At 39.2% G+C, this 13,542-nt stretch overlaps 1 protein-coding gene across 1 annotated transcript; it reads right to left on the bottom strand.

Annotated features, from left to right (window-relative positions):
* Positions 1-618: 618 nt before the first annotated feature.
* On the bottom strand, positions 619-8,940 carry atad1a (ATPase family AAA domain containing 1a). The gene is made up of 10 exons (XM_068704032.1): positions 8,866-8,940; positions 7,949-8,149; positions 7,711-7,809; positions 7,501-7,621; positions 6,163-6,363; positions 5,862-5,968; positions 5,552-5,641; positions 4,793-4,843; positions 4,404-4,576; positions 619-3,707 (listed from the first exon to the last, which is right to left on the bottom strand). The coding sequence occupies exons 2-10, from the start codon at positions 8,120-8,122 to the stop codon at positions 3,578-3,580; spliced, it is 1,146 nt and encodes a 381-aa protein (XP_068560133.1). The 5' UTR covers positions 8,123-8,149; positions 8,866-8,940; the 3' UTR covers positions 619-3,577.
* Positions 8,941-13,542: the final 4,602 nt, after the last annotated feature.

Genomic DNA, 13,542 nt, shown 5'->3' with positions numbered 1-13,542 from the left:
TTTATCGACTGGGAGCTGTCCTCTAATTGAAAAGAGCTGAAATGGAGACTTTCACTTTGACTCCCTCTTCATGAATAACTCATCAATAGCTTTATGAATAACTAATCAATGAGTCTGAGTCAAAGATCAGACATGCATCCTGGCAGAACTTAGTTGGAGGAAAACACTCCAGACTTTGCCTCATTAAAGACTGAACTGTAAACATCACTGTACCGTTCGTCCACACTACAGGCAGCAACATAGCTGCACTTATTAGCATCACATAACTCTTTCTTAACAATACACCAGTTCACCTGCCTGGAGTGACTTTTTGCTTAAAAAGGACAAGGACAATCAAATGATGCATCATGTTTAGAAATTAGACTGTTTCTTGGGTGTACTTCACACACTGCCACACCTTCACAACACATACTGCAGGCCCGCCGACAGAGGTTGAATAGATTAGTATTGCAATCATAGCTATCCAAAGTATTTCCCTGGTGTGAATGCAGAAGTATTGTCACAAAACAGGAGTGTATCCCAAAATAAATCCATTTCTGCATACATAAAATACAGCAATGGTTTCACACTTTAATAAGGTATACTTTGCACATTTATTAATGTTTTATAGATGGCCAAAATAAATGAGAAAAAAAAACAACGGGTATATTTCCATCAACATACAGTAACTTTTGTATTTTTAGCTGCTCAGCCTCATTGTAAAGGTTGCCTGCATGAATTCAAAAGCTAATTATTAGACCCTTCCAATAACTTTGAACAGTTGTCAAGAATGTATCACATTTCTCCCCAAAATTATATTAACATGAATATGAACATCTTATCTATTAGATGTTATCAAATAGCTGCTGTCATATGGAAACCTAAAATCCTGAATGTTTAATATAAAAAAAAAAAAAAGTCTTTTGACGTGATTTTGCATAGACCATATAAGTGGGTAATTCAGATTTAATGACCTTAGTGCACTTTGCCAGACATCCATTAAAAACTGTAAAAAAGACCGTAATTTTAAGCTGTTTGGCTGTCAGCAAGTTCTGAAAAGTGGACTTATTAGAGATGCAAGGCTTTTGTTAGGTACCAGCAGTGGAGCTGGAGCAAACAGCAACAAAGTGGAAAGAGTAAGTGCTTGGTTATGGCCAACAATGGCTTATTAATGCATGCCTAAAGGGTACTGGGTCTGACTGCACAGCCACAGAATTTACAAACAGTTTACGATGATTCAGAATCCCAATAAAGTAGCAGCCTCCCACAGCTACACTTTTTGAGTCCTAAAAGTTTACCAAACACTTACTCACTTGGTCAGAAACTTATTGGTAAAATAACCAGTGCAGTATGTAGTAATACAACATTAATTTATAATGAATAGGTTTGGATGTAATAACATATGATGTTTGAAATCTACACATGTTGATATTTTTAAATTTTGGAAATGATAAGATCTATCATATTCAATACACTAAAACAAGGGCAGGACAAATACAAACAGGTTGAAATCCACGCTGAAATAAGCAAGGTAAAATGTTGTTGGTTAAGCAAAAAAAAAGAGAAATATTTTCTTCGGTGTAATTTAATAAATACACTTTACAGTACATGGTTTACATATCATATTCAACACATACACATATTTGACAGCGTAATTAACAGTAACTCAGTAACTGATAATCAAATGACCTGATAAGTCATATTGCATTGAGGAAATGTGTTAGCCGCCTCAAAGAAAGGGAACTAAGACCTGTAAGCTGCAGCAACACGATCACTGGTTTACGTGGAGACATTTTGACCTTTAACTGTCACCGGACATACTCTAATGAAGAGCAACAGATGTCCAAATATCACTGAATGAACCAACAAGGGAGAAACAATCCAGTATGCAGGGTCGTCTTATTTCATTATCTCACCTCAAAGCTAGAAAAATGCTCTTCATGTGAGCGGTCCATTTCTCAGGATGTTACACCTGCCTCCGCAGCAGCACTGTGAAGCTGCAGTGCCACCACATGGTCATGGTTAAATGACCGCTTTGGCTCGGTCTGGCTCGCTCAGACCGAGTGGGAGAAAGGTCTGTATGAGACCCACGAACACATACTGTGATCATGTGGCGAATAATGAGGCTTTTTATACAGAGGGAGTCAGAAAAGCATGCCACAACAACTGCAGACTGACAGCTGATTGAAAGTATTTGAATTGTAAAGCCACAATCTCCTTAAAGTGAGAATAAAACACAGAACAGCCCTGATGTGTATTGTAGCAACAGACATTGATTGATGTACGGAGACATGAAAAGTTCATTATTAAAAACATTCAAAGTGAAACAATGGACACTCAAGAATAATGATAATGGGACAATTAATAAAACACTAAAATAACCCTTTTTGAAAAACACCGGATAGATTTGTATATTAAGAAGTAAAAACCATTGTTGTTTCGGGTGGAAGAAATATGAAGTGCAAAATACTTTGCCTTACAAAGCAGCACTAAATGCACTGAAGACCAATGATTGGATAACTTCAGTTGCAGCATTTTGCTCCCACATTCTCAATCATGCACACAGCACAATTCCTATGATATATATCTGCTCATAGCTGAGGACTGAGGAGGTGTAAATCAGGTAATATTACAGCCATTAGCAGTATGGCTCAGGTGAATATAGCTGTGGTTTCTATTACAGGGTCAAAGTGGTGACCCCATCTCTACTTGGTTATTTACTGAATGTGTGTTTTGTTATCTGCCAGCATCTACAGCAGCGCTCACTTCACAACTAAAAACAAGCATTTAACTGTTACATGACATTTTTTGGGGTATTTTGTACTCCTTGGGAGCAGTAACTTATTACAGTAACTTATTGCAGTTTTCTGTTAAACCTCATGCTGGCTAAATACATCCTCTCTTACTGTAAAAAGCAAAGATGCAATCAAACAAACGATGTTGTTGATCAACTATGTGAATGATCATGGAAAGCAAATAGTGATGACATCCAATGTTCCCGTCAGCTTTTTCAAAAAGTCAAAACTGAATCAATACGTCCACCAGGACAAAGCAATCTTAGCCACACTCAGGGTAAGAAGACAACAGGTAAGAGGTGGAGGAGGAGTTGATTTAAAATCAAGCAGCAAACCTCAAGAGAATACTGGTCTAGAGTCATCGAGCTTAATCCCCTTTGCTCATGATCATGTGTAAGTCAGTGGTAGGACGGTATATGGAACCTTACAGTGGTGTAGAAGAGTAGTTTGTAGGATTACTAGCAGTAACTTCAGATGGATTCATAACGTTTATGGACAATGCATTCACCTCTTCCAAACAAACTTTCATGGCGCCCTGGAGTAAGGGTTAGGGCTCTAAGTCAGTGGCCAGTATGAGACATTAGATTTCCCAAAGTACTGCAGCTGTACACTTGTGGTAGGGTTGTGCTGAAAGTGAGCATGCTCAGAACAAACACTGCATAAAGAAATACACTTCAAGAAAAGTATGGCTGATTTCTGGCTTTTCCAACTGCAACCCCTGACATGTTGGTGGAGCCTCTGCTTGTTGAGTTAAAACAAAAAGCACGAAGAAAATATTTCCCATTGCGGTGCAGTGTTGGTGTTTAGTCCAGGGGTACCTCTGACACAATGGGTAACATGGAGGCTGTGGCCCGCTTAGATTCCTTCATCTTGTCCAGGCCGAAAAGAAGGTCTAGCTGGGTGACCGGCCGCAGTCGCTCCTCGTCCACAGGTCTGGAGCAAAGGAGACAAGAGGTCAGACACAGAAACACACTAAACATCATAGTACACTGTCTTTGCAGTGGTATTTAAGAAATCTACATACTGAACTTAAATGTTATATACGTCATCAATTCTCTTTTGTTTTAATAGTCCTGCTGCCGGGCCTGGAACAAGCCAACAACAGGCTGACGTCTTAAGTGTTAAGAGTGCTGAGAACAAAAAGTTAAAAATACTTCTTCTTTTAGTGATAGTGCCTTGCTCTGAAAGGGTTTCAATAGTCGCTTAGCAACAGCTGAAGCATGGGTTACACAGATCAGATATTCAGCTTTCTATGAAATATGTGATGCTTTTAAAATCAACCAGATCCACCTCTGATACCTTTCAATTTGATAACACACAGTACTTAAGAAGTTGATAAACACAGGCCTCATACTGAAATTATGTTAATGATTAGAATCCATGAGAGTGCATTCATGTTTCATCATAATCACTATTACTTTCACTATCCTACTGATAACTAAAAAGAATAGTTAATTTATACACATATACATATATATCAATAGAATGTAAAGTTAGAGAGTACCAGTATATACATCGCTCATAGTAATATATCTGTCACCTTTCAAAAGCCCACACTGGTTTAACCTCCACTGTTTAGTGGCAGGTACTGCATGAGATCTTGTAGGTGTTTGAATATATGAGTCATACCTTTCTTCCTCCTGGCAGTCCTGTAGTTGCTGAGCGATCTGTCTCATTTGCTCCTTGCGGACATAGTCCCGGACCCGGTACATGGCAGCATCGCGGCAAAGCTCCCGGAGGTCACTGCCAGAGTAGCCCTCTGTCTTCTCCGCAATCTCCTTCAGATTAATGGCATTGCTCAGCTGAGCAGAGAGGCAGGACAGCAATGTGAGACAATTATGTAAAATGAATCTATTAGCTGCCACTGGTCTATGACTGTTTCATGGGTGATCTGATCTAACTTGTCATTTGACAGCGGAAATACAGGTGTGAAATGATCTCTGCAAATGACAAAAGAGAGCATTTAAGAAAATAATTTATTTCATGACTGACTAGGATGAAAAGAAATCATAACTTACGTTTTCTCCTGCTAAAATCAGCCTCAGGATGTCCTGTCTTTGTCTTGTATTCTGTAAAGACAGAAAGACAGTGGTTCTTCAAAGCATGTTAATGTGCCACCAATGAATGAGAAGAAAAAGTACCTGTGCAGCTAATCACTAGTTAAAAGACATTCTCATCATCAGAAACGGTCAAAGTGCCATTTCAACTACCTAGACAAGTTACACATAAACAGTATGTGTAATTATATTTACTGCAAAAACATATAATTGTATTAATGTATTGTTTTCTCCTGCATCAACAGCTCATATATATCTATATCTGACATGATAAGGGGCTGTATATTGTACTGGATTTAATATTAAGCCCATTCTTTTTGTGGCTGGGCCAGCAGCCATGAATCAATCTGAGACACACAGTTCGGCTCAGTTTAAGCTATGCTCCTTTACTTTAAGTGTAGCGCAAAGCACTCAGTAAAACACAGCATTTCAATCACTACAGTAAATAGAGATCAGCTGATGATGTTACAAACATTGTGGTACAGTGGGGCCTAGAGTTACGCATCTTTAAAAATGAGCTATTACGTTTTTCTATTCATTTATATTAAAAAATTTGCCTCGTAAATTAAAAAAATACAAATGTAGGTAGATTTAGGAAAGAAACAAAGTCACAGTAAACATGAATATACCAATTTATAACACACTGTATGAATGTATCTAGATTAATTTGCATTAGATAGAAAACAACTGTTTGTGCTGGTGTATGTGTACACATCTTACTGGCAGGCCAACATGAAAAGTGGCGGGCATCCTGCGCAAAATGGCTGGATCCACATCTTGTGGCCTGTTTGTAGCTCCCATCACCATCACCTAAAATCATAAGTATATCAACATGAATACATTATGCTGACAAAACCACCTGCAGCACAAGCACTGTGTGCAACAGGCACCATGTCCTGCATGAAAGGTCAGGCACATCTTTTCAAATACTTTTCCAATGACAGGGGACAAAAGTCCTACCCAGTATATACCAGTGTAACTTAATCTGGTATGTACATTACAGTACAGTGGGGAGCTATGGTTGTGTTACCTGGGTGGTTGAGGAAGTATCCAGGCCGTCCCACAGGCTCATGAACTGGGCCTTCATCATGGCTGTGGCCTCATGGTCCAGGCTGGAACGGTTCCTCAGAAATGACTCTGAAAACACCAGAGACAAGGAGCAAGGAGCAAAAACAAGGATGAAGCAAATTATGAAGGAAACCCTAAATGTTTTGTATCAAAAAACATCATGATAACAAAATCAGTGTCAGCTTTTTGAAAGAATCTCTTCTTGAAAGAGTAGAGTTAAAGATAAATCACATCTAATAGTGTATTAAACTAAGTAAACACACCAATCTCATCAATGAAGATGATGCAGGGCTGGATTTTTATTGCCAATGAGAAGACGGCAGCAGTGAGCTTCTGTGATTCGCCGTACCACATGTCTGTCAGCGTGGAGGCCTGAAGGTTAATAAACTTGCAGCCTGAGGCTTTGGCTGTTGCCTTGGCAATCATGGTCTTCCCACATCCCGGAGGACCAAACAATAAAACACCTGAAAGGATAAAACACAAACAAAAATTAGGAATTACTGTTTCTTTCAACCAAGTGTTATATACAGTCTATAGGCCTTGTTTTTTAGGGAAATTCTGACTCATGTCAACTATTACTGCCAACTGTTGGAGATATGTTGCCTAACTTGGTCTTCTCTAACACACGTACAGATGGAAAATCTGGCCTGACTTGCTGCATACTTTTTAAAATGTACATGATATAAATAAAGGCTGGAGACTGGATTCCCATGACAGCTAATTTCGGAGGTTGACTCATCCTCAAGCTCTGTATAAAGTTTTGTGCCAAACAGTAAAAACTCTAGAGACAGTAAAGTGTTCCTCCACGTGATCATCTGCTTTCAGGCTGCCAAGTGTACAACTCTCGTCTGACGTCTTTTTGGCACACAGCTCTAGATGGAGGCATAGTGCACCGGATGGCTTTCTAACAATCATGAGAAAGCGAAGACACAAACCTATGTTGTTTATAACAACTTGTGATGTCTCTAGTTCTTAAACTGTAGTTTTATGTTGGCTTGTTATTGATGCACTTCAACTTAGCATTAATGATATAGAATGCAGTCAGAAATTGTAACCGAGAATCTTTGTTTCAGAATGTGAATATACTGTCTGTTGGTAGTATTAGCAGACCATCTATGGCAGACTATTCATGTTATCTATTAATTGTGAGAAGAGGGCATGTAGTATCAAATTTCCCCTTCTTACTGCTCTTGTTTGATAATGAAATGGTATTCTGTTACAGATCACATCGTATAATTTGATTAAAATATTGTGTTGCAAATTTGCACTAAAGTGAAATAATAAAATAAAATGAAACTCTCTCTTCCCTATCATTCAATAAATTGTATAAAAAAAGCTACACAGTTGACCTAATGTAGGTTAACATCCTTCAAAATTAAAGTCAAACAACTACAAAAATGTTTTGTTGCACAAATACTTGATAAAAGCACTAAAGATTAATTAATACCAGATGTTTGTGTAGTTTCCAATCCATTAGTACATCACACAGTACGATTATTGTATTTTGTCCTCTAATGTTAGTGTGTACCTTTTTTACCAAAGGTACACACATTTTTTAAAATGTTACCATTACAGTTCTGATTAAATGACTGCTGTGGTACCTTTAGGAGGCTGGAAGAGTTTGGATCCAGCTAGAAGGTGTCTTTTCTGAAAGGGCAGGATGACTGTGTCTTGCAGCTCATTGACAACCTCATCCAGACCTGCTATATCTCTCCAGGTCACCTGCAGGAAGGTAGAGTAGTAATAAAAAAGGGTAGAAATATCATGACATGTGATAATCTCAATTGTCAATTGAGGACTACTGTGGATACCTTCATAGTTTGGGGATCAACTAGTTGAGATGCAATGTTCATCTCATAATCTGTTAGTTTAACACCCTCAACACCAATCCTCTTCATCAGTTGTTCTGCCTGTAGAGAGGAGACACACACCCGAAGTTCAAGACACGACATGAAAAGATAACAGATCCTGGGAAAATACCTACCTACAACATCTTACATACTGTAAAACAATGGCCGGATTATGTTATGTCCTTATTGTTCTATATACCCTTTTCTTGGCTTGACTTTTCTGTTTGGAGGTAGGGTCCATAGCATCTACAACCCATTTGATGCTGTAGTAGGTCGCTGCACCAAAGATGGTCAACCTCAACAACATGCCCACCACCTCATTCCTGGACAGCGGCCGCATCAGGGCCTCTCTGGGAAGATCTTTAAGCAGCATCTCCACCGGCCGATGTCAGTCCATTGGCTGGATAAAGATGTAGTGAACAGAGGAAGAAGAATGAGAAGACAAATGAGAGAGCTTGAAACAAATTATGTAGTTACAGTTATAGCAAATGAATGTAATATAAACCAGAAATTGACAATACATGTTCACTTTAAGTCTGTCTGGTAGAAGCATAGTTATACTCCACCTGGTGGTGTGAACTATAAACCCATATTGCTTGATTTAAGAAATCACACAATATTAGTTTATCTAAGTTTATATTGCTCTACTTGTTGGGTAAGACGTATGCCAAACTGAAGAGTGGGTGATAAGCAATAGATCGTTAATCATGTTTTCGGGGTACGAACCTTTACATTATGTGCAGTAGAGCATTACAGAATGAAAGTTAACCCCAAAAGCCAACGCTAACTAACCCGTCTGTCATTTGATCACAATATTTTGCTACTATTGCTCACTGAGCAGGTTATTTACACACCAACGCAATGTCGCTAAATCACAGTTACAGTCAGTATACATCCATAGTTTAATGCCGAGGAAGACATCGTATTAATTCGTCAGTTAGCATCAAGGCAAGCTAAAGCTAACGAGGCTGTAACTAGCAAGCACCAAACTGTCACTTCAGCATTGTGAAATGTCGATACACCTAAGGGCTAAATAAAAACATTTAACCCACACTCTGTATGCTGTCAAGCATGAATGTAACGCCCTTCGTAAGATAAAAGACACAAGAGTCATACTTGCTAAAGACGGGGACCAACAACCAAGTGACGAAAACACACACTGCCAAAACACTGGCAGTGAAGGGTGCACCATGTTTTGTATCTCGGGTAGGAACACACACTTCAGTTCCGGGATTTGTTATAATCCATCTAGTCACTGAGGTTCATACAGTCAGCCACCGGATGGCAGAGTTTGCACACAGATACTATACATATCAGCACCACGGATAGCATCCACATGACTACAGCAGGTAGAAGTAGTTGAAAAACATAGTGAACAGTTGTTGGACCGGCAACCATTTATTGGTTTACTGTGGATTAAATAGCCACGTGGTATTGCAGTACATCTTTTGAGGGACATTTAAAAGCCAGACATTTTGAAGGAATACATTTATTTATTTAAGTAATAATTAATATTGTTCATAAAATACTTACTTTGGAATGTTTTAGTATGTATCCAAAAAGTTAATTTACATTCCTGTATTTTTTTCCCCATCACACCACAAAGTGTATGATTACAATATGTCTTAGAGCTAAATATTTAGCTGGGGATGAATGTGGATCTTTTGATTAGACTGATTGGACGCCAAAAACCCAAGCATTTCATAGGGTAGGCTTCATGCAAATGTACCCTAGTCTAGTAGATAGCTCAAATCTGAAGCCCTTATCTGTTTGTTTTCCACTAATTTCAAGTGCTGACTGGTGCTGGATAATTCAGTCTTCTTAAGAGCTGCCTCAAAGATAAGACTGTAACAAATGGGCCTCTCCTACAAGCAATTTATCACACATGGTCCAAAGGGATTGTTAATTGTCACAGATTGTGTGCTAAATTTGAAAATGCTGTTACAGCTCATTTCCAGACTGGTCTCTGCTTCAGGATTTCATGAGAATAAAGTATATACAGTTGTGGTCAAAAGTTTACATACACTTGTAAAGAACATGTCATGGCTCTCTTGAGTTTCCCCGTTATTTCTAAAACTCTGATTTTTCTCTGATAGAGTGATTGGAACAGATACTTCTTTGTCACAAAAAACATTCATGAAGTTTGGTTCTTTCATGACTTTATTATGGGTTAACAGAAAAAGTGATAAAATCTGCTGGGTCAAAAATATACATACAGCAGTGCTAATATTTGGTTACATGTCCCTTGGCCATTTTCACTTCAATTAGGCGCTTTTGGTAGCCATCCACAAGCTTCTGGCAAGCTTCTCGTTGAATCTTTGACCACTCCTCTTGACAGAATTGGTGCAGTTCAGTTAAATTTGATGGCTTTCTGACATGGACTTGTTTCTTCAGCATTGTCCACATGTTCTCAATGGGATTTTAAGTCAGGACTTTGGGAAGGCCATTCTAAAACCCTAATTCTAGCCTGATTTAGCCATTCCATTACCACTTTTGATGTGTGTTTGGGGTCATTGTCCTGTTGGAACACCCAACTGCGCCCAAGACCCAACCTTCGGGCTGATGATTTTAGGTTATCTTGAAGAATTTGAAGGTAATCCTCCTTCATTATCCCATTTACTCTCTGTAAAGCACCAGTTCCATTGGCAGCAAAACAGCCCCACAGCATAATACTACCACCACCGTGCTTGACGGTAGGCATGGTGTTCTTGGGGTTAAAGGCCTCACCTTTTCTCCTCCAAACATATTGCTGGGCATTGTGGCCAAACAGCTCGATTTTTGTTTCGTCTGACCACAGAACTTTCCTCCAGAAGGTCTTATCTTTGTCCATGTGATCAGCAGCAAACTTCAGTCGAGCCTTAAGGTGCCGCTTTTGGAGCAAGGGCTTCCTTCTTGCACGGCAGCCTCTCAGTCCATGGAGATGCAAAACACGCTTGACTGTGGACACTGACACCTGTGTTCCAGCAGCTTCTAATTCTTGGCAGATCTGCTTTTTGGTGGTTCTCGGTTGACTCTTCACCCTCCTGACCAATTTTCTCTCAGCAGCAGGTGATAGCTTGCGTTTTCTTCCTGATCGTGGCAGTGACAAAACAGTGCCATGCACTTTATACTTACAAACAATTGTTTGCACTGTTGCTCTTGGGACCTGCAGCTGCTTTGAAATGGCTCCAAGTGACTTTCCTGACTTGTTCAAGTCAATGATTCGCTTTTTCAGATCCATGCTGAGCTCCTTTGACTTTCCCATTGTAGCGTTTGTGGGCGTTTGTATCCAATGAGCCCTATTTAAATGGCCTCAGAGAAGTCACCAGCTGTAGTCACTCATAATCACTCACAAGAAGTTAAGAGGCCATGCTATGAAGCTCATTTCATTGACACAACTTTCTAAGTCACCAAAATTGCCAATTCATGTTGCTGTATGTATATTTTTGACCCAGCAGATTTTGTCACTTTTTCTGTTAACCCATAATAAAGTCATGAAAGAACCAAACTTCATGAATGTTTTTTGTGACAAAGAAGTATCTGTTTCAATCACTCTATCAGAGAAAAATCAGAGTTGTAGAAATAACTGGAAACTCAAGAGAGCCATGACATTATGTTCTTTACAAGTGTATGTAAACTTTTGACCACAACTGTACGTAAGTGTAAAAACATCTACTATATATAACTCTACTATCATTTTGCAACCATCAAAGGATTTAATGAATACACATGTTCCTTTGGATATTTCCCCAAGACTCACAGCTCTTGCATCAACCTGAATGCTGCACCTCAAGCAAAAATAAACAACAGTTTTCATTGTAACGTTCACTTCACCGTCCATGGAAATGTAATACATTTTGGCCCAGTTTACCACACTTCTCTGTGAGCACAATTAACTGGATTTTGAACAGTGTGCTAGAAGAGGGGATTGCTTTTTTATTTTTCTTGCTGTCCAGTTGTGTTGGTTAAAAACTGCCAAAACCTCTCCCCCTTTGTAGTCCAATTAGTGGTCCAAATTGGATGCTCAATTCCATACCGCACAGTTCCAGTTTTAAGCGTCCAGCTAAGTTAAATCCACCCTTGTTGGCACACAGGCTGCTATTGCGCACACCTTCGACTGTGAAAATGCTTCATGAAAAGCTTTAATCCCCTTGTACTGCAGCAGCGAGTCCCAGGAGATAGCAGCCTGACAGGGCCATTTTGATGGGTCTGGGCATTAAAGCACAGGCTTGTGTATCTGCAAAGTGCAGCCGGGGCTCCCACAACGACGTGCACATCGCCCAAACAACCACTCTTATGGGGTGGGACCAAAAAAACACATTCAGCTCCCATGGCTGTCAACCTCGACCATGCCATAGCTAAAATAAAGCACTCTGCTCCCTGCTTTCACATGCCAAAGCTGCACTCTTTGGTGAAAATAGGCTGGTAACTGATTGTTTAGCAGCAAGAGATAAGAATCCCTGTTGATGGGGAATGCTTGTGCCATAATGTCCTATTGTATGTACTAGCCAGGTTATAATTTGCCATTATTTCATGAGTGTGGAGAGTGAATATATATCTACATTTTTCCTGAAGGAGTTAGAATGTATAACACTTCAGTAAATGTTGGCCACACACAGCAGTTAATTACCCTTTCAATCTCCCAGGAAGAGATGTTGTCTCTTGCAGAATAAATAATCATTTGGAAGTGGATAATTTATTTGCCTGTTACCTAGAGGAACCAAAAGGATTTATTTATGAAAACACTAAGTGCTGAAACTAGACCGCTCACCTGAGTATTTTGAACATGAGTGGACTGTCTTTTTAATCCATCTTCTCATTTTTGAGTTTTCTCACATGGACAGAACAGATTTAATTTTGACTTAAACATTTTTGGTCCTACTTTAATTCAGTCGTTATAAAAGGTACAGTGAGTCTTAACTAATTTACTTTTACTTTTTTACTAATGATTTTTAGATCAGCTATTCGCTATTGATAAAAAAAAAAACAAGGTTATAAAAAAAATCTAAAACACAATGTAGTTCATTCAACCACTGCCCCTCCTCTATAACGAGTGTGCCACTCTGGATCCTGGTTTCCCTTTTGTGTCACCTATCTGATGCCAACTATTCAGGGGCCGAACATAAATAATTCAGGCCTATTATATGACAAAAAAGGCCTATCATTCTCATTTAGCAGAGATGAAAACACAGGGATGAGCAGACGATAGATGCATGAAAGAAGCGATGTCTGTGTGAGACTTGATACCGCTCAACAAAGGGATTTCACATGGTGCTGAGGATTTCTCGGGCATCTTGCACACTTTGTTCATTCTGCCAGGGTATCTCACACAAGTCGATAACCCATCGACATCGCCAGAGAAAGATTATTACAACTGTAGGTCCAGACTGATCCAGTTTCCTCAACTCTGCAGGCCCCACCACAGATACAGAGGCACTGCTTAAAAATGAGTGATAATTTGTTTTCTCCTTCTCCTCCATCGCCTGAGACAGGTGAGAATGCATGCATTCCTAGTGGCACATCTTTTCATGCATATAGATTAGGTGGATATAAGACTTCTTGCTCTGAAGAGGAAATCAGTTTGTTTGGTGAATCATTGTGGTGGAAATTTGTGGTAAATAAATAAGTTCTGAAACATTTCATACCATCACAATAGATGATTTTTTTTAGTTTTTTTTGTAGTCAAGTAGGGTGTGACAGCAGGGTGGTAATGATGTCAACTTTAGATAGTCAGGATTTTGTATCAGTAGTCAGCATCTGTGAGGTTGATAATAGGTACCCAATTATCCACTGAAACTAAGTTTTAAATTGTTA

The sequence above is a fragment of the Cebidichthys violaceus genome, unplaced genomic scaffold (assembly GCF_023349555.1).
Source record: "Cebidichthys violaceus isolate CVI_PGR_0920_01 unplaced genomic scaffold, fCebVio1.0.p SCAF_9, whole genome shotgun sequence".
Taxonomy (NCBI): domain Eukaryota; kingdom Metazoa; phylum Chordata; class Actinopteri; order Perciformes; family Stichaeidae; genus Cebidichthys; species Cebidichthys violaceus.
Note: the sequence above shows the minus strand (reverse complement) of the source record. Positions and strands in the feature narration are given on the sequence as shown.